Consider the following 18,984-nt stretch of genomic DNA (forward strand, 5'->3'; position numbering starts at 1 on the left):
TTGAGAATCTGGAATTAGTCCCCTCCTTTTATGCTGTAGCCCCCCTTTGAATGCAGCTCAGATGAATATATACACCACTAAACATTAAACTGAATGTATGTATAGATTTATATTCATATTTATAGAAAAAAGTACATTGATGTTTAACTTTTCAAATGTTAAATAAGAAAATATGTGATATTCATTTTTTTCTTCAAAGTCAGTTCAAGGAGACACATCTGTGGATCATATAGAACTACGTCAAACATGTCTGACTCTGTTCGCATCTGTCCTTCTTAGGTTTCCTCTGTAGTAGTTACCAAAGTCTTCTGTTGTACTTAACAGGTGATCTACCGTGAGTTAATTCGCAAAATAGTTCTTTTCAATTATTTCAGAGAAAATGTGTCCTGAACATTGTTAATTGTGCTTTGCAGTACAGTGATATGCTGTTGACGCGCCAGCCTCTCCTGGAGGCTGCGATGAAAGACAGAGTCCCAGCTGCGGAACAGAAACGTGACAGTTGCTGAATCATTACCATAGAATAGGACTCCGCCGATGTCGGCTAGAAAAATATATGCAAATAGACACGGGGACATCAAATTTGTCTTCTCACCTTGCTGATCCTCACATATGTTGTCCTGGGGTAATTTCACACCCCGTTTGAAGAAATTAGTTCAAAATAACTCTAAATCCGTTTCTGGTGAGCGTGACATTTTGAATTTTCCTCCGAAATCCACACTTGTGTTCCAATATATATCCCTTCATCTCTGACGAGGGGTTTAGTATTCAAAGGTGAAGAACTCCATTATCACTGGCAATGAGGTCCGCGGAGAGCCAAAGAGGATGCGACGCGGCAGATGGTGATATTTAAATCAAACAAATAAGGACAAGCGCATGGATGCATAAATCCCGTGCGTGTGGCGGGGACGCGACATCCTGCTCCTTCAGAGGAACCAGAGTTTCCAGCGGGCGTGCTTTTTGGAGTCCGCTTTGGACTTGCGCTTGGGGGTGGAGGTGAAGGCCTCCTGGGGGTAAGGCAGGGAGGCGAAGTGGGCGTCGTCCGTGGGGCAAAGCCTCTTCATCAGCGGCTGCAGCTTGTCCTCCTGCAGCTTGAAGTCCAGCTCCACACTGCCTCCAAACAAAAGAAGCACACAATCAGCATGAGCACTGTTCCACGTCCGGAGACGTGGAGATAAACGCTTTTTACACGCTGCTACAGCAGCAGTGTTCATTCCTTAACTTACACCCTTTTATTACTGTGTATAAACCTTTATATGAGTCTTATGACTTTAAAACCGCCAAACTAAATTAATCCCGTTCATTCCCAGTGAACTTTTATTGTGCTTTTATTGTGCAACATCTCCAGAATGGTTCAGCGTTAATAGTAGTAATAAGTCTATAATTACGGCCGCTCAGAAATGTGGCATGATTATATTACGACAGTTGCGTAAATACATCTTAACAGCGAGCGAGAAACGATGAAGCCACTTGATTCTCGCTCTTTTATGCTTTTTTTTTTTTAATCTCATCATATTTTGAGTGTCACATTTCCCCTCTAGCCGTGTTGCATGTTCATCCAAGGCCCCACAAAGTGGCGTGCGCTTATGTCTGCGCCGTCCGCATTTCCCGGTGGAAGACGTTTGACAGTTTGCGATTGAATCTCGCTGCTCACTTTTGACGGCCGCTGTCATTTGCGTTCTGCTTGTGCAACCGGACCCCGATTAGCGAGGAGTGCCTGGTCGTGGGCGTAGACCGCGTTCGCCCTCGTCGGATCGCAGACGCCCTGCGCCATTTCGGAGCACAAGAGAGAAAGGTATTGTGGCCGCAGAATGATTTAATTTATGCGATTAGACCGATTCGCCCCCGCTGTGTGCCGCGCGGCGCCCCCGGCTGCTGGGGGATTTATCGGGACCAGCCATCGTTGTAATCCCACGCCCGCGCACATCTGACTGCTAGGTTCTCCTAAGTGAAACTCAGATTACAGCCACAGCTGTGATAACATAGAGGGACTTTAATCTGCTAAAGCCTCCTGGAGCCTCCACTGTGAGTTGGGCTGAGGGGGGGGGGGGGGGTCTGATGGACACGCTTATGTAACAGCAACAGCTTCCACTTCATGAATACTGCAGTTATCTGGTCAGACGCTGTCATGTATCATATTGAGAGATTATGCAATTTCAAGGTGAGGGTTTCTGCTCCGATGGTAACACAAGGTTGTCGGCTGCAAAAGATGCACAGGACGGACTCGTACTTTAAGTCCACAACAGAAGGATGATCAGTTCCACAAGCTGTTGGTGCAGGAGCTCTAGAAATAAGGTGTCTGGGTAAAATACATCAGTGTTTATTATGCATGCAGATGCTTCTGGCATTAATTAGCACAGGATGGATGTAAATGTGTAAATGTCTGACAGTGACTCAAATGAATGTTGGGTGCTGAATCAGACACTCAGCACTTAGGATTTGTTTGAGTCAGGCCTTTCCACGGGGCCAAGAACACTGTAGCCATTAGCAGAAATCACTGGCTTTTAATTACACTGCTATAAATCCACTGCAGCGCGTGTCAAGTCACTTTTCTGCGTCTCTGATTCTGTGTTTCAGTGCTTCTTGTCTCATACAAGTGGCTGAAATTCAGCAGCCAGGTTTTTAGCAAGTTCCAGAAATAAAAAAAAGCATTACTCCCGTTTTTTTTGTGTTATTCAATTGAATTTGGAGTTGATTTTACTCATCACAAGTGAATTGGCTCCAAATTGTATTTGGGGTCTTGACGCCCTCTCTACGGCCCAGAATGTGCCACTAAACCTTTCAATAAGTGTCTCATTTGACAGGAGCTTGAGCTGCGGCCGTCAGATTTAGCCCATAATCCATTTCCTTCTGAAAAGCTTTTGTTTGACCTAGTGTAATTTATCCTCATTGGTTTTGTTGTTAAATTGTTATTTTTGCTGTTTCTTATTAAATAACGGTTTGCAAAGACAGGGGATTTGAACCACGGTGACACAGCCCTCGGGCTCAGGATGTGCATCAGGTTCCTCTAAAGCCCAAGGTCACATGACAAATAAAATAGGAAGCCCAGGTAACTGTAGTCAGGGGCTTCAGAGGATTCTGTGATCAATTCGTGTTTGTCGGTCTGTAATATGTGTGTGGCGTATTTTGTGCATTTTTCAGCTTAGAGAGCCTTCGGGTAATTCGGTTCAAAGGAAAGGTCCTGCTAACACTTCTGGGGTATCGTTGGCGAAGTCTTGGAGTTTGATGCTGCCATTTCGTGTCGATCTCATTTCTCTCTCTCTCTCTCTCTCTCACACACACAATCAGAGTTATAGGATTTTCTCTGCTCTTCAGTATAAGCCTGTAATACTGCTGAGACTGTTGTTGCTGTGCATCCACGGCTACAGGTTATTTAGCTGCATGGATGCAGCCACTTCAAGCTGCTGTAGAACAAGACACCGGCCAGTTGCTGCGTTATGTTACTCCTCCTCTGCTTCTCTTTAAGTCTTGTTATTTCAGACAGACTGAGGCGTCGAGGTTTCCCTCACGCTGACTCGGGTAACGTCACTTCCCCCACCGCCGCCCCTGAGGCGGACCCGCTATTACTATTAATATTTAAGTTATGACATGGCCTGAAGTGCAGCTCCTCGAGAGAGTCGTGTGGAGAAGAGGTGACGCGTCCTGTGGCTCGACATCACGGACGCAGGGAAATTTAAATGTCACTGAAAAGAGGGGGGCAAAAAACACTCTGCATAAATTTGTTTTTAAAAAAAGCCCAGTGAAAAGATAATTATCTCATCTTTGAAACGCACTCAAAAGGCCTTTTAATGAAAGATTTATTAGCCCGTACCCGGCCCAGTTATCGGCGGCGTCTTATGAAACTGTCATGGGCCCCGCTGTGTCGCTCCACATTTAGATTTTTCGCTGAAAGCAAAAAGTGAAGCGTTGTTGGCATTTCCCCGTTCCTTGGCTGCCACTCCCCTGAGTGGGCTGTTGGATCAGGACAAATTGGAGACGGCACTTCGGACCTTGTCAGTCTTTAACCTCTCTCCCTCCCCCCCCCCCCCCCCCCACTCGTTCTGACTCTTTGTTTCTCCCTCACTCACTCCCACTCGGTTCCTGTCTCGCTCTCGCTCTCCAACAGGTGAATGTACAAGGGAAGAAAGCAGCCTGTCCGTTCCACGTTCCATGACTAACCTTTCACTTCATCTCATTCGCTCTTCACACCATTTTAAATATATGGGTCTCTCTCTCAGTCTCTTTGTCTCCCTGTTTCTCATTCTCACCCCATCGTCCCCTTTTGTTCTCTTATCGACCCCGGTGTGAGCGCGCTCTTCCTCACTTTCCTCACTGTCCCTTCGCACTACTGTTTGCCCTGTCAAGGATCACTCTTGTAACTATGGTAACCATCTTGCCACCATGTTGGAAAACATCATTATGCCTGCACAAAAAAAAGATATCTCCCCCCAGCAGCGAGTGGGGAAGTAGGACAGCGGCGCTGCTCTGTAATTTCCATATGTTATAATGTAATCAGCTCTTTAGCCTTTAGCGACGCTTAATTGATTTTCATAGCCTTGCACAATAGATGGGAGATTCCTCCCTTTAAATACCTATTCCTTTTGTTGATTTCTTCCCCCATCTATTTGCGCTGCACAGTGTTATTCAGATGTTTCACCATCAGATAGTTGGTTTAATGATCAGCAGCAGTTTCCCCCCTTTTTAACAGCAGTTGTGGTGACTTTCTTAATCACAGCCACTTAAATCTATCTCCCTGTTTGATCAACACATTAGCCCATAAAATTGCAATTTGAGGAAAATGAGATTAGCGGGTTTCAGCAACAAGCCACATCACGACTTCATGCCTGTGGTCTCCAAGAGAGTGGAAATTCATTTCAAATCCCTCCCTTATTTTATTTCGGTGTCTGACTCTTTGGCTTATTTCCTTTTCTCCCCACCTTTCTCTGTAACACATATTACATCACCTGGTAAGACGGAATGAATTGCGATAAGCTTTTCATCCTTTTTCTCCCATTCTCTTTCAATGCCATGCGCGTTGTGTAAAGCGCTGAATGCCCAGGTTTATTTGAGCATGTGCTCGCCGAGTGCATTGTATTATGGAGAAACTGTGGGATGGAGGGAGGAACTTACTGAGGGAAGATGAAAGGGAGGGAGAGAGTTCAAGATTGAGGAGTAGGGGACCGGAGAAGGACGAGGGACTGCAGCAGCTTGTGCATTCTGTTTGAAGCCTCGTCCATATTGATTTGGTGCTGTTGTTATGATAAGGACGGGATCTGAGATGATGCCATATACTCTTGGACCATTGATTATGTCCAAGAGAGCATGGCTGGCTTCTCACTGGGGTGCGGTAAAAGGATTTATGGAGCCATGTGTCCATTTCGGTTAAAGGACCCGCTTTATCATAAACAAAGGAGCTGAGGGTTTGTCCCTGGCTCAAAGTAGCGTAATGACCAAAAATACTGCCGCACACAGCGTTACAGGCAGCTCTGCTTCCCACATGCGCTGTGTTCCCTCACGGCTTCGCTTCCCATCCTGTGTTCCTCCACCTCCAGAGAGGTTGTTTTCATGGAGATCTAAGTAATTAGATTGCCTTTTAATCCTCCTGCCTGTGTGAATACAACTGCTATATTTGATTCTGTGTCCAATCAACACAATTTACCATGCCAAGTGAATCTCTTAAAGGAGAACTCGGGTCAATTTAACAGATTTCTACCGTCTCCCTTAGACGTTTCTGCCCCGTGTTAACTTGAAACCTCGCCGAGTGCCGGGAAAGGTTTCTGGAAAATGAACCTTCCGTTTTACAAACAGTTTTTCTGCTCTTCCTCCTCAGATGATGCGTTTGATTTATTGTGGCAGATTTAGTAGTTTTGATGTTAATATAGCTCTGGATTTTCAAATTCGTATTCTTTTTTTTGTGCACAATGGGATAAATAAAAATCCCCTCACTTGAGCCTTTTTTTGCAGCCTGCATTTTCCAAGCTATACTCAAAGATGTGGAATGAAATGACCGGTTTCTGACTAATTGATCAAACCAGGTGAGCTTCAGTGTCCTTAAAACCCACCGTCTGTGCTGTGTCCGCTCACCTGGCTCCATCAAACTGTTGTACAAACTGCACAGCTTTAAGGCTCTACAAGTCCTCGGCCCGAACATCAGAGGAGCACCGCTTCGCTCTGCTCCCTCCTCCTCTGCAGCTGATTGAAGTTTGGCCAGAGGCTTATCAGTTATTGAGAGCAGTAGATAGAAAATGATTTAAATGGCTTTTCAGAGGTGAAATGACAACTGAGTGGAACAGCAGCGTCCACTAAAACAGTTTTATCGATCGCCTCTCGCACTCCTGCTCTTCAGATGTTTTTTCTTTCTGTCATTTGATTGTTGGGATAATGTTTTTTTTTAGACGGGAACAACAGCCAAAACACACGGCTTGTGCCAGACAGTGTCGTCTTTGCGGCCGTATCTGTAGCGTATTCTTGATGTTGGTGGTCTTTGGCCTTAGTTGCCTCTCTAATGGAATTTTAAGTAACGTTTGAGTATTTAAAATATCAAAAGGGGGGAGATGTCACATTTAATTTTGCCAGTCAGTGCTCTGTGCTCACTCATAGTAGTGTATGTAAATGTCACACGTCCCATTGGCTCATTAACAACCACCACTGTCCTTTTCCCAGCTACCTGTTCCCTCTTCCTCACGGAGGAAGGACAAGGCCCATTTGGATCACAGCGTCCTCCAAGAGGAATGGCCACTAACCTGTAAATAATGCATGCGCTGTTCCGGCATGTGTCACAGTTGGCTGTGTCCTGTCCGGTTCGATAGGAGAGTCTGTGGGCAAGATAAGAGTCGTGAATGAGTAATTATAGGACTCGTTAAGCGGCTCCCTCACATCGTCCTCCCTCGTCGTGTTTGTTGAAGTAAATGAGGGTGATGAGGAGTCACCCTGCTGAGCGGACTGGGCCGGCACGAGCACGTTCTGACTGGAGGTCAGACGAGTCCATTCTCTGGAAGGGATGGTAATGAAATGCCATAACAGCTGGATTCACCATGTTATTCGCTTTAATCAGTGATGAAAGGTAATCCCTTCAATAATATGGCTACTGGTCAAACATAGATGGTGACAGCAGTTGTACGGCCCCGGCGCGTCTGAAAGCTTTTATGCTAATGTGCTTCACACACATTAGTTTCTGTCTCATCTGTGCACGAACTCAGACACTTCCTTCTCAGGCACGCTTGTCACGCTTTCCATAAGTTTCGGCTCCAATAAAAATTAAGCCATGATCATAAATTTTCCCGGCTTATCTGCTCCCTCGCGTGGTACATGCTCTGACAGGTAAATTAAGGTGTTGATGTCGGTGTTGTTTTGGGGGCTTCGAGAGTTTGAAATAATGGGGAGAGACGGCGGAGAGGTTGAACTAGTGATACGGTTGAGCTTATGGTGGTTAAAGTTTGCAGCTTGGATTAATTGTAATTAATGGGCTTGGCATTTAAGGGGGGGTGACAAAGCAGTGGCGGAGGTCATGAACACCTTCGTTTTCCAACTAGATGAGCGGATCGATCCGTGGCCAGTGGACGCATGGGTCCCCTGAACAACTCAGCCTTATTCTCAGCGTCTCGCGCCGTCTAGATGTTTTTCCCCTTCTCTCGCGGACTAGATGGGAGCAGTGGTAATGGACAAGCCGTCAACACGTTCCCATGAGTGTGATTAATTGGGTCTGGACTCCAAGCGTTGGCTGATGATGCAGCAGAATTCTTGGTGTGTTTTATTCTTTTGGATGCCACTGATGACTTGCTCCTCACCCCCTACTGTGCATGTGAGCCGGAAAATAATGTATCCTGCCCAAATCAGGACAAAAGCTCATTATGCATATGTTTAATAAAAAGCATCTATTTTTAGTTTAGAAAAATAGATTATTATGAATAAATGTGGTGGCCTGGCTTTTATATTTAGGTGCATGAATGATCATTTGCAAACTTTCAGAGGGGAATGTAAAGTAGTAAACGTTGCTTTAGGGCGCAGTGGTTCCTTCCACCATTACTCCGTTTTTCATTTCACACACTTGTCTTTCTCGTGGGGTCAGAGGAAGGATGGGAGCAGCTGGGAAATAATGAGAATTTAAGGCTCTCGATTAATTTATTCTGGCAGGGGACACTTTTTCCCCAGAAAGAGCTATTTCTTTTGTTCATTGCATGTGTGTGTGTTATATGGTGTGTTTTTTTTTTTTTATCAATCTTTCCACATTAGTCATGGGAGTTCAATTTGTGTGCGCATAGATGAATGCACACAGCTCTGCATTTCCTCCCATGAAAATTGAATGTCATATAGCGTAAGCTGTTGTATAGAAGATGTAATTGTACGCACAATTCACCTATAGCCTCTGGGCACTACTATTTGTTGTGTCAGTGACATTTATGTAAGGGGAGTATGAAGCTAATGTAGTGTGACTAAGGCAGCATTAGAGGTTTTGCTTGGCTGGCTAAATATCCAATGTTGAAAATTGAAAAAGGAGTCACTTCAAAAACTATTCATAGCCTTTTAGTTTATGCGCACAATGTTGGCACTTTAGACATTTTTGATCTATAATCTGGTCTTGAATGCACAGCATGAATACAATGCATGAACCTTTTCCTAAGTTTGAAATTTAAGATTCATGAAAGTAATATCTGTAATTTATTGCAAGACATACTGGATTAATAGTAGATAATAATAGACTAGTGTCTATACAGAAGGAAACCTTTGTCTCCAGAACTCTATACGGGCGGGTTTACTTGGGCTCAGATGGCTTACAAGAGGATTATATTGTACTGCTCACTGACTTCAACTAAATGTAGGCTTCTATAATTACCGTATGGCTTCGCAACATGGGTTCTTCTTCCTGTACATGTACAGATGGAACCAATCAGCGACCATATTTATTTGTCTGCCTTCTTCTCCAGCTTGCGATGATATTTAAATTATACAAATCTTCTCACTCCATACCTCGTGATAGCCGGTCAGAATAGATTGGGATCCAAGTGTCGACACCCATCAAACACAAATTGGCCATTTTGTTTGTTTCATTCTTTTGGATAGACCATCCTGCAACCTGCAGCTGTACTTGTATATACTTACTTTCCATTGGATAGTAAATGGCCTTTTCACAGGCTCTGAACCTAACAGATAAACGTCATGCTGTGCAGAATTAGAAGGTCAGAGCTGGACATCTAGTTTAGCGCCATTAAGGCCGCATTATGTCTGATCATTACTAACATGTGCAGGGCTTCATTCATATTACAGGTTATAAAATCCACGCAGACTCAGATGAATTGTCTGAAGGCTGTGTAGCAGGTGGAGGCCACGTCATTCCACCTACCTCCCATTGCGTCGCGTCCCGACGAAACTGCACTGAGCGGCTGTCACATCCACAATATTATACGGGATATTTTGTCCCTAAGCTCTAAACTTAGTTCTAATGTTCATGTTGAACTATGGACATGTGTCTGGACTTTGTCACTAGTTTTCTAGTTTAAGCGTTGTGTCAGTGAGCTCTTACCCCTCTCTGTGGGCCTCCCCCTTCTCCAGTTCCTGGATGACCCCCAGCAGCACCTTGATCGTTTCTTGGCTAGAGCTGATGAGACTTTCCATGGCCTGGAGCTGTGCTTTAACATCCCCGTCCTGATTCATAGGCACAATTTGCTTACAGGCCTCCTGCGCGTGGTCCGGCGGCGCCCCGCCGGCCTCGACGCCCCTGCACGGGGACAGCGGCTCCTCCATGCCCCGCAGAGGCCGGGCGGAAAGCTGTCCCGTGTGGCACTGCGCCTGCGTGGTGCAGCCCGCGCTGGAACGCGGCAGCGTCTCACTCTGCAGCCCGTTCAGCTGCAGGCCCTTCTTCCTCTTGCTCCGCACCGACGGACTGTCCAGGCACTCCACCTGGGTCAGGGAGTTCCAGGCGATGGGGCCCGTCACCTTGGAGGCCCTGTCCGGCAGGGTCCGAGAAAAGCCCCCTTCCAGGTTCAGCAGCTGCCTCTTAGCCGAGCGGTCGGCATCGCCCTCCCTGTGTTGTAATCCTGTCCTGGCTTTGGATGGGGCACTGCAGAGCTGGTACTCCGCCTGTGCTCCCCTCTGTGCGTCCGCAAGGCAGTCTGTGTCTGCAGAGCAACTGAGCAGCAGAGCGTCAGAGCATAGGCCATCAGGTGCAGTGTGCTGCTCCACTGTGGCAACGCACTCATTAGTATGGAGCAGAGCCCTGGTCCTCCGGACTCCGCTCCCTCTGCAGGCTCCCTCCTCCTCCTCGTCATCGAAGCCCTGCTCGGCACCCTTGGACTGTTTCACCTCCATGACAAAGCCGTTGTTCTGACCTTTATAAGTTTCCACGGCCACCACGTGTTTAAAAGTGTGGCCTTTCTTTCGCTCGAACGGGAATGTCTGGTAGCGCTTCTTCAGGTCAGGTGAGGTCTGCACGCCCGTGCTCCTCGTGACATTTGGAATGGACCTGCGAGCGGGGACGGTCATGTACTTCCGGTACGCCACTTTGTAGGAGACCGGCTTGCCGCCCTTCCCCGCCTGCAGCCCCGCCTCCCTCTGCTCGTTCTGGGCCTCGCAGATATCCTTGAAACGCACTTGCAGGGCCTTGTTCCTCTTCCTCACCTGTCGATTGGCTTCCAAGGAATACTTCACCTCCAGTGCCAGCGAAGTGGAGGGCGGGGGCGCCGCCTCCGAGTCAGACTCTGAGTTGGTGAGCATGCATTTGCCACCCTCCTTGCTCACCATGTTTCCTGAGAGACACAATGAGAGACAGCGGTTAATCATTGGTTCCTTTATCAGCACAGACTTGACGCAAACGAGCTTTCTATAGAGACGAGAGAACCCAGCGCAATTATTTAATGAGTATGATTTACTAAAAACTCAATTAATTTGAGAAACTCCAGCAGATGTTGATTTAATCATGTTTCCCACAAAAACCAAACAATCTAGTTTCAGAATTAATTGTATTTATTTTTACTTCCAGCTCCAGCATCACTTCCTCCTCCTCTCAAAGTCTGTGTCTGTCTCTCTTCTGTGCTAGTGTTTACAGTGACAAACATGACCCCTCACTGTTTGACCTTTCTATCACACAGATCATAATTAGGTAAAAAGGAGGAGGCACGGCTTCCATCCCTCAGCATGCGCAGTGCCGTCTCCCCGTTTTCCATTTTCTAATTGAAAGGAGACGCCAGAGAGAAAGCCATAAAAAAAGGGTGTGACACCAAACAGAGAAGCCTTTGTCAGAGAACTGTACAACAGCCCCCTAAGGAGCAACAACCTGAGCAGAGATAATGAATTATCCTTCCGTGCCTCTACAGGTATGCCAGGGACATCACAACGCTGATTTGCCTCCAAGGCCTTGACAGAAATATAATTCTCCTTTTTTTGCTTGCCGACTTACAATAAGCAAACATGCTACATGCTCGTGCAGATCCTGAATCCGATAGGACAATTATCCTCCTCGGCTTATCTGCCGTGACGGCGCTCTGTCAACAGGGAGCGACTGCCCATTTCAAACCTGTCTGTTTACTTTTTAGGAGCTATAGACTGGATGTTTATTCTTACAGTCGTCTCCATCACATCATCATTCGGCCTCTGCATTATTAAAGTGTGCCAGTCTTATCTGAAATGAGTAGCGGTTCTAAAGTTCTAGCGCCGCACCTTTAGTAAGTGAAGGGAACGGACTCTTTGGGACCCTGTGGGACAGAAACGAGCCCCTCGGCGTCCTGTGCACGTGGCACGACGCATCACACATGTGACCTCGCCTCAGCACGGCTGTCACGCCGCCACTATATGTCGTTATTTGGGTTATTTCTAAGGACACGAGTGCATTTTGCCGGGATGAGAGCCCGTTGAGCTGCTTGAGCGCAGCTGGTGGCAGGGAAGATTTTCTCTGGTAATTCAGCCGGTCTTTGAAGCGCTGCAAGGACAATCCAGATTACTGCAGTAATGCAATTCATTATTCTTTAATGGAAACGGTCTTTATGCTTGGAGCACATGCTTATTTAATGCAACGCATGTTGAATTTCAAAATGGGTCCACCTAACGTGAATTATTTTGAAAACCATGAGTCAGCAGTATTTTAAGGCAGTTAACTAACTGAACTTTTGATTCCTGTAGAAGTCTTGAATCCTCCTTGGGACGGAATAACTTTCCCTTTCTTTTTCCAATGTAGTGTCACTCATCCATCCATTATTTTCATTATTAACCATCCATTATCCAAATCGCTTGTCTCCAAAGTTGCGGGTGATGATGCTCGTCACCGTCACGTTCAGAGCATTCAACTGAATAATGCATAATTTAAACTTTTTCCCAGTATCTTGTAACAAGTTTAGTGTAAATATGAGGTGCGTGGGCTTGATGTGCGTCTTTGAGTGACTCGATTAACCAGTGTTCCCGCTGTGTTGTCGCTGCAGTTTTGTGTTATTGCTCCTCAACGTTTTGAACCGCTTTACGGAACGAGCGTGGCGGCATCATCACACTCATAGAGGCTCCTAACCGTGCTGTAATCCAGCTTTATCTGCTCATGCTTTGTTTCCCCCTTTTCTCTCCACTGTCAGCTTCTGCTCATAATTATACGGAGCTTAGTAGTATTTTGAAAAGTCTTTGATCTGTCTCTTAAGAGCACGCTGATTATGCTGTGGGAAAGATATGTAGGCTTGTAGTTTACTTAAGGATTGTACTCTAAGGTCATTTGACAGAGTGGATTTATTGTTGGCTTTTTATTTTCTCTCTGTCTTTGCTGACAGGCTTGGGTGCACCAGTGCTCTTAGGGTGCGACGTAAAGGTGTATATATAGCCAAATGATTGACTGTACCGTGAAGTGTTGAGGGATAACAGCAGTACAGTGCATTAGGCTAACGCCAAACGCAGCAAATCCTTTGTCAGTTAATGGCAGCTTAATGCCGTAAGATGGAATGACACTGGAAATCGCGGGATTTTAAAAGGATTGTCTTTCTAGTAATCGTTACTCGGTCGTCGCGGACCCCGGCTCGTGCACACAGTCGCTGTGTGGTTCAGCCAAAATGGCACAATGGCACCGGAGACAAATGATTTGTGCAATATGAAATTTCCTAATTATGGAAAGAGGAGAAGGCCGCGTGCTTTGTGCGGTCACACTTTAATCCCGCCGTAGTTCTAATCACATTTAGACCCAGGATGCATGTTAATACCGTTGGGAAGCGGATATTGGCACGGTCTCCTCAATAATTTCAACTGTGCACTACATTTATAGAGAAACCTCTCGGTTGCATATGTTTTCACATTTTCCACTTAATTACTTTGGTTTGTGCTGCTGCTACAGTATGTCACTCCTCTGCTGTTCGCAGGGAGCATGAATCCTCCTCGGACTGCAGCCTACAGGCATTAGCCTCATGATTCTTTTACTCTCTTTGTCCCTGCTGAATCGTATCTGTTCTCTTATTTATTTCCCTGTGTGCTATAGTTAGCCGGCCTTGTGCGCTATGCCTGCATACAGGTGGGTAGTTAAGCATTCGCATGAAGCTTGAAGGTGGATGGAGCTCAGACCTCGGTCGCTGGTCTGCTTTAACCACAATGCATCAGACCAGTAGAATATATATGTTTTTTGCTCTCATTCTCCCCTTTGTTGCCTTCTCGCTGTCTTGTGTCTACGGCTCCTCTCTCTTTGCCTCCTAGACACCCCGCGGTTTCAAAGCTGATGGGTAACTAGAGAACTCCCCTGCTGCTCTCAGATGCCTCCTTGTCTTTCCTGGCAAACAAAAAGACTTGCATGCACATAAAGCACCGATGGGGAAATAAAAAAAAAAAAACGGGCTGTATGAGTGATTGATGGAAGAATGTTGTGCTCAATGAACAGACATTGGCTGTTGGATGGATGGATGGATGGATGGATGGACTCGTTGGGATACATGATACACACATTAATCTGACCTTTACCGCCTCAGCTCAATATTCACAGCTGTGTGTTGCAGCTCTTAAAGTGATTATATTTATATACAGGCGCATACAGTCTGCCTACAGAGATGCTCGTCTCCCATCGTCGAGGCTTCCTCCTCTGGGCCTGCTGACGCCCCAGTTGACACATGCTTTACACACACTGGTAACAACACCCAGGTGGAATCATTTGCCTCCTCCTGTATGCGACAGACGCACCTTTTCCCTCACAACAGACACATGCGAGTCCCCTCTGTTGCGTGGCGTCATTGTGGCGTTCCGAGGGAAAAAGAGAATCTGACTCTTAATGAATAATCCTATTAGCACATGAAAGGTAACATCTGGCTTGTTCCAAAAGCCGCCATTCTTTCATAGGAGAGCAATTTGTTTCGTGGATGAATGACTACCCCTCCCAGTGAGCAGGGCCCTGGGAGGTGAGCGCTCACTTCACCACTCATTTTCAAACCCTCCCTCGCTCCGGCGCCACCCTCACTGTCTGCAAACTTTCTCATTCTGTAAAGCACCTACTGTACATCCCACCGACCAAGCAAACATGGCAAAGTATCCAAAGATGCAGTTTGTGCAGCTTCGTTTCCAGCGGGTTTTGGCACTTGCGACATTTGTCGTGGTGACATTCAGGAGAACAGTTGTGTAGCAGTGACGTAATTTATTATCTGAACGGCATCCTGCTTTCATCTCTGTGCAGTAATTTTGTTTATTTCCATTCACATTGTATAAATAAAACTGACGTCAGGTTTTTTTTTATATTTGTCAAATATGTTATCGTGTAATTTATTACACGTGTTCTGTTTTGCTGTATTATTTAAATTTTTTTAGCCGCTATCTCCTCTATCCCGCGTTCCTTCTGTCTTTATCTATCCTCATCTCTTTTCCTCGGTGTCTGTGAAAAGTGAAATGGAGCAGAGGGGAGATTGTATCAAAGGGGTGATGTGCGATAGGGTTGAGGAGGAGGCAGAGAGTGATGGCAGTGGGAGTGACATGCATTTTGTGTGGCAACTGAAGGACAGTTGAGGTGTGAGGGGCTCAGACAGCGTATGCTCTCTCTCTCTCTCTCTCTCTCTCTCTCTCTCCCGTCCTCTTTCATCTGCGTAAACACACACACACTAATCGTCTATAAGGAGATGCTGAGTTCTCCCACTACATTAATCTAGATAAGTCTCTAGTTAAGGTCCTTCATCAGATGCAGCGAACTGTCTGTGTCCAGCTCGTACATGTTCCTCTACTATCAGAGCTGCCTCCATGCATGAAGTAACAGTTCCACGCAACCAAAGCGCCGTTTTTTTTCTCTTTCGCTTTGGATATTCGCGTTTTTATGTAACGCGCACTCAGTGGTGAAACTGCGAGGAAATGCAGCATCATGCGAGCCCTCGTGTGCGGGGATTGTTTCAGCTGCGTGTGCTGGAGCGGTCGGGTTGAATCTGAATCACACTCCTCGCGAACCCAGAAGAGCGACCTGCCAGATCTGATGACCGTCAGTCAGCGGTGGCAGCGTGTGTGCCCCACACATTTAAGTTCAGTTTTTCCTATTTAAAGTTGTTCAGCCCGACATCTCCCTTTGCCACTTCACCCCAGCTCAGCAACTGAGCATCGGACGAATGAGCTTTACCTCCTGTCGTCTGCCGTGCACACGTTTGACATTTGATCAGCCAACTAAAAGGAAAAATCCCGAGTGCACGCGCATTATTCTAGTCTGGGTCCCACAGCGAGCAGATGCCTCTGATCTGGCTGTTTGAGCGGACTTTTCCGCTCGAAGCGGAGGGGAGGACTCACCTCAGACTGTGAATTACTGACGCGAAGGATGTGATAGCCCAGGTCCCCGGCTGTGCCCGTGCGTGCCCATTTCCTCGGCGGGTTGGAGGCGAGCTATGCCATGGCAGAAGTTCGCCGACGGGCGGCGGCGGCGGCAGTACTTCGGGTAGTTGCTGCACATCGGCGTCCTCTGATCCAGTGGTGTGATGTTCCTCTAAGCCCCTGTCAGAGTCCACGCTCCCTCCTCGCTTCTCCTCCTCGCTGCCACCGTCCCCCCACCCCCCACCCCCCTTTTTCTCCTCGTGCCGATGGCAGCGGCTCTCGCGCACACACACGCACGCACGCACACACACACACACACACTCGCACGCGCACACACTCACGCACGCGCACTGTAGCCGAACTCCGGACGCCTCAGCGGCGGAGCCCACGCAGGCAGAATATCCCCATCGTGCTGCTGCAGTTCTCCTCTCTGGCTTTTCCTCTTCTCTGCGTGTGTTCATCTGAGAGAGTGTGTGGAGAGAGAGAGCGAGAGGGGGAGGGAGAGATTAAGCGAGAGGGGGAGGGTGCATGGGAGGAAGGGAGGAGGTTGCAGTGGAGAAAGTCCAGCTCTAGTTTTGGCTACATCGGGCAGGTTCATATATCATCCCTTTATCGCATCATCAGTTAAAGCAGTTTTGCCGCTGACTTCACATCCATGGAGACCACATGCACATCCCAACTTGCTTCACTTGCCGCCAGGAGCAGAAGAATTACTTTTGAAATTGTCATTGCAGCTGGTGGAACCTCACCGATCTGATCCACAGAGCTCAGGCCACCGATAAGCATCTCATCCTCGCTCGTCTATGTGGACGCACCATCTGCTCGTCCCTTAAAACCTCGGCTGTCCGATCCCCTCACCTCCTCCTAATCCGCCTGTCACGGGCTAGTTAATAGTTAACACTGTTCTTGCAGGGGGAGGACCCGTTTTTCATCTGGGAACGTGCATTTTCCCGTCACGCCTAATTGGATCCGTGGTGCACAATTGTAGTGTTTAATGAACAACACGGAGACGCAGGGAAATAACAGCGGCCGAGAGCCGGATGGTGGAAATAGCAGGCGCTAATGCTCGCCTGGATGTTTTCTGAGCAGCCGCTCGCCCTCGCTCTCTCGCAGGGAAACCCCTGGTTTGGCTTTGAGCCTCAGGTGCCATGGTAATGAGCCGCAGCTCTCCAGACAGATGCTAAGCGTGCCGGTCGATGCGAACGTCTTCCACATACCTTCACATCTACCTGTGAAGCAGCAGAAGCTGCCGGCGTCGTTCACCGCTCCGGTTACCGTGTGTTTTAATGAGTCATGTAAAGCACAGTTTAGTGACTCAGGGTTAATACGCTTTTAGCAGATTTAGGGTCTTGAATATATTTTAGTATTGAGAATGCTTGAGAAAATCATCCTTAAAAAAGATCCTATCTGAGGTTGAAAAACCTGAAACATTTGCTGCAATAACTAGATCTTTAATGAGTTTTCCTCTTGTTAATGATACGCCTCATTATTACAACTTGCTTATGACAATTTTATTATTATTATTATTTAGATTCACATTAAGACTATTTCCCTGTAGATACTATATAATTTTTTTCTCAGTTGGATTTTTTCTTTTTATTTTTTTGTCAGTTAAATCTTCATTTGTATTTATGAGATCTTGTTATTGTTCTTATGACGTAGCTCTCTTTGATTTATTCTTCCAATCTGAAAATCAAAAATGTAAGACGGGATGTGACTGTCTCAGGTTCACAGTTAAACCCATTAGAGCTGCTTCCCTCGGTCTTCACTCTCAGCTGAGCCATTTATGACACATGCTGATACCAGGAAGTTCTGTCATCCGTCCTCCGGCTCCTGTCGCTTCTTCACATCGTGGCCCCGGCGCCTTCGAGGCGCTGAACACACTCGCATTCTCACAGCACAGCCTTGTTGTTGCTCCTCTCGGCAGCTGAATGTCAACCTTCGGCCGAAGGTTGACCATTACATTTCTCCGGCGTGGGGTTAATGGCATTTATTTAATGCATAGATCTCGTCTGAGGGGTGATGTCCACTGTTGGTGCAGTTGTAATGGGCTCTGCTCAGCAATCTGCTTGTGTAAGCAAACTGTTCCTCAGATAGATAAACCAGTGGCTGTGGACAAGTCACTGGAGAAACTGTCCTCTCCTATTGATTTCATTACCGTGAAGCTAAGCCCTCAGGGAAAATCCTGGTTGATGTCCTTGGCCCGTGCTGTACTCTATGGCAGACACAATGTGGTCAGAGAAGTCCCAGGTTTTTTGTTTGTTTGTGTATTTATATTTTTTCTGCTTATTTCATTCATTACCAGATCAAAACACAAATGCTGGGCCTAAACCAGCAAATTAGCCTTTAATAAATGGCTGCAGTGGGGAAAGAAAGGAAAAGTTACTATGTGTGTGTGTGTGTGTGTGTCTCACCTGACAGGCTGATATGACGTGTCTGTTGGACCCCAGCGAGTCAAAGAAGCAAAGCAGAAAATGTGCCTAGCAGATGCGCCGCGCACAGAGTGCCCCCATCTGCTGGAGCCCTTTGGTCTTTTTGTCGAACTCTCTGAGCTTGTCCACGAGATCTTTTCCAGCATGACATGGCTCAAACAAAGTCCTGAAGTGAAGCACAGACTGTGCACCCTACCGATGGACCCGGTTCTCCTCATTCTTGCGTCCGATCTGGGCCGCGGGCAGTTGCAGCTGTTTGCTTTGCAGGCAATGATACGTGATGCAGACTGGACTCTCTTGAACGAGAGCGGCTGCGGTTCAGCGGGGTTTCCTGTATAAATTAAGGCGAAGTGTAATGCTTTGAAGTGTTGGAGTGTGAAAGAGCCTCCTCAGCTTGTCTAAGCTAAACGCCGTGTGAATGAATGGCATAACGGGTCACTTTCATGGCTGGCTGCCCAGGTGTCTGTACCTATTCTTTATCCTTATGTATTGCGAAGTGTTTATCTGGACATCACAATGCATTACGCCGATTGCTGCTGAAAAGGGAAAATGAAGTGTGAATGCTTTGAGCCGCCCGGCCTCCAGCAGGTCCTCGCTCACCTCCTGGCTGACCCGCCCGCCTGCCTCCCTGTCGGCCCGATGCCGGCGCCAAGTGGGCTCTCTGTGGAACGCTGCCTCTGACAAATAAGACACCTACAGTGTAAGAAGCCACAGTAAGAGAGAGGTGTGTTTAATTTTGATGTGCATGTGCAGCTGTGTTAAAGATGACAGACCCCAGGCTAGTTTCCCCCTTTTTACATATTTTATACATGTTTCAGTCTCGCCGTGTCCCCCCCCCCCCCCCCCCCCCCCCAGGGAC

General features: G+C 47.0%; 2 protein-coding genes across 3 annotated transcripts in view; one reads left to right on the forward strand and one right to left on the reverse strand.

Moving 5' to 3' along the window:
* The window catches only part of dock1 (dedicator of cytokinesis 1), a 101,338-nt gene that overhangs the window by 43,983 nt on the left and 38,371 nt on the right, over nucleotides 1–18,984 (forward strand). The window lies entirely within an intron of this gene.
* On the reverse strand, nucleotides 91–16,509 carry LOC114846521 (inhibitory synaptic factor 2A). The gene is made up of 4 exons (XM_029135563.3): nucleotides 15,673–16,509; nucleotides 9,497–10,718; nucleotides 6,720–6,791; nucleotides 91–1,107 (listed from the first exon to the last, which is right to left on the reverse strand). Exons 2-4 carry the CDS (start codon nucleotides 10,711–10,713, stop codon nucleotides 924–926), a joined length of 1,473 nt encoding a protein of 490 aa, XP_028991396.1. The 5' UTR covers nucleotides 10,714–10,718; nucleotides 15,673–16,509; the 3' UTR covers nucleotides 91–923.

Source organism: Betta splendens, chromosome 19 (genome assembly GCF_900634795.4).
Source record: "Betta splendens chromosome 19, fBetSpl5.4, whole genome shotgun sequence".
Taxonomy (NCBI): Eukaryota; Metazoa; Chordata; class Actinopteri; order Anabantiformes; family Osphronemidae; genus Betta; species Betta splendens.

What these genes read in the sequence shown, in the direction of transcription:
- LOC114846521 (XM_029135563.3), bottom strand. Translation starts at nt 10,713, where the DNA reads ATGGTGAGCAAGGAGGGTGGCAAATGCATGCTCACCAACTCAGAGTCT. An exon ending in GGGGAGGCCCACAGAGAGGG is followed by an intron (nt 6,792 to 9,496) that starts GTAAGAGCTCAC and finishes TCTTGCCCACAG; the next exon opens with ACTCTCCTATCGAACCGGAC. An exon ending in AGCGCATGCATTATTTACAG is followed by an intron (nt 1,108 to 6,719) that starts GTTAGTGGCCAT and finishes GTTTGGAGGCAG; the next exon opens with TGTGGAGCTGGACTTCAAGC.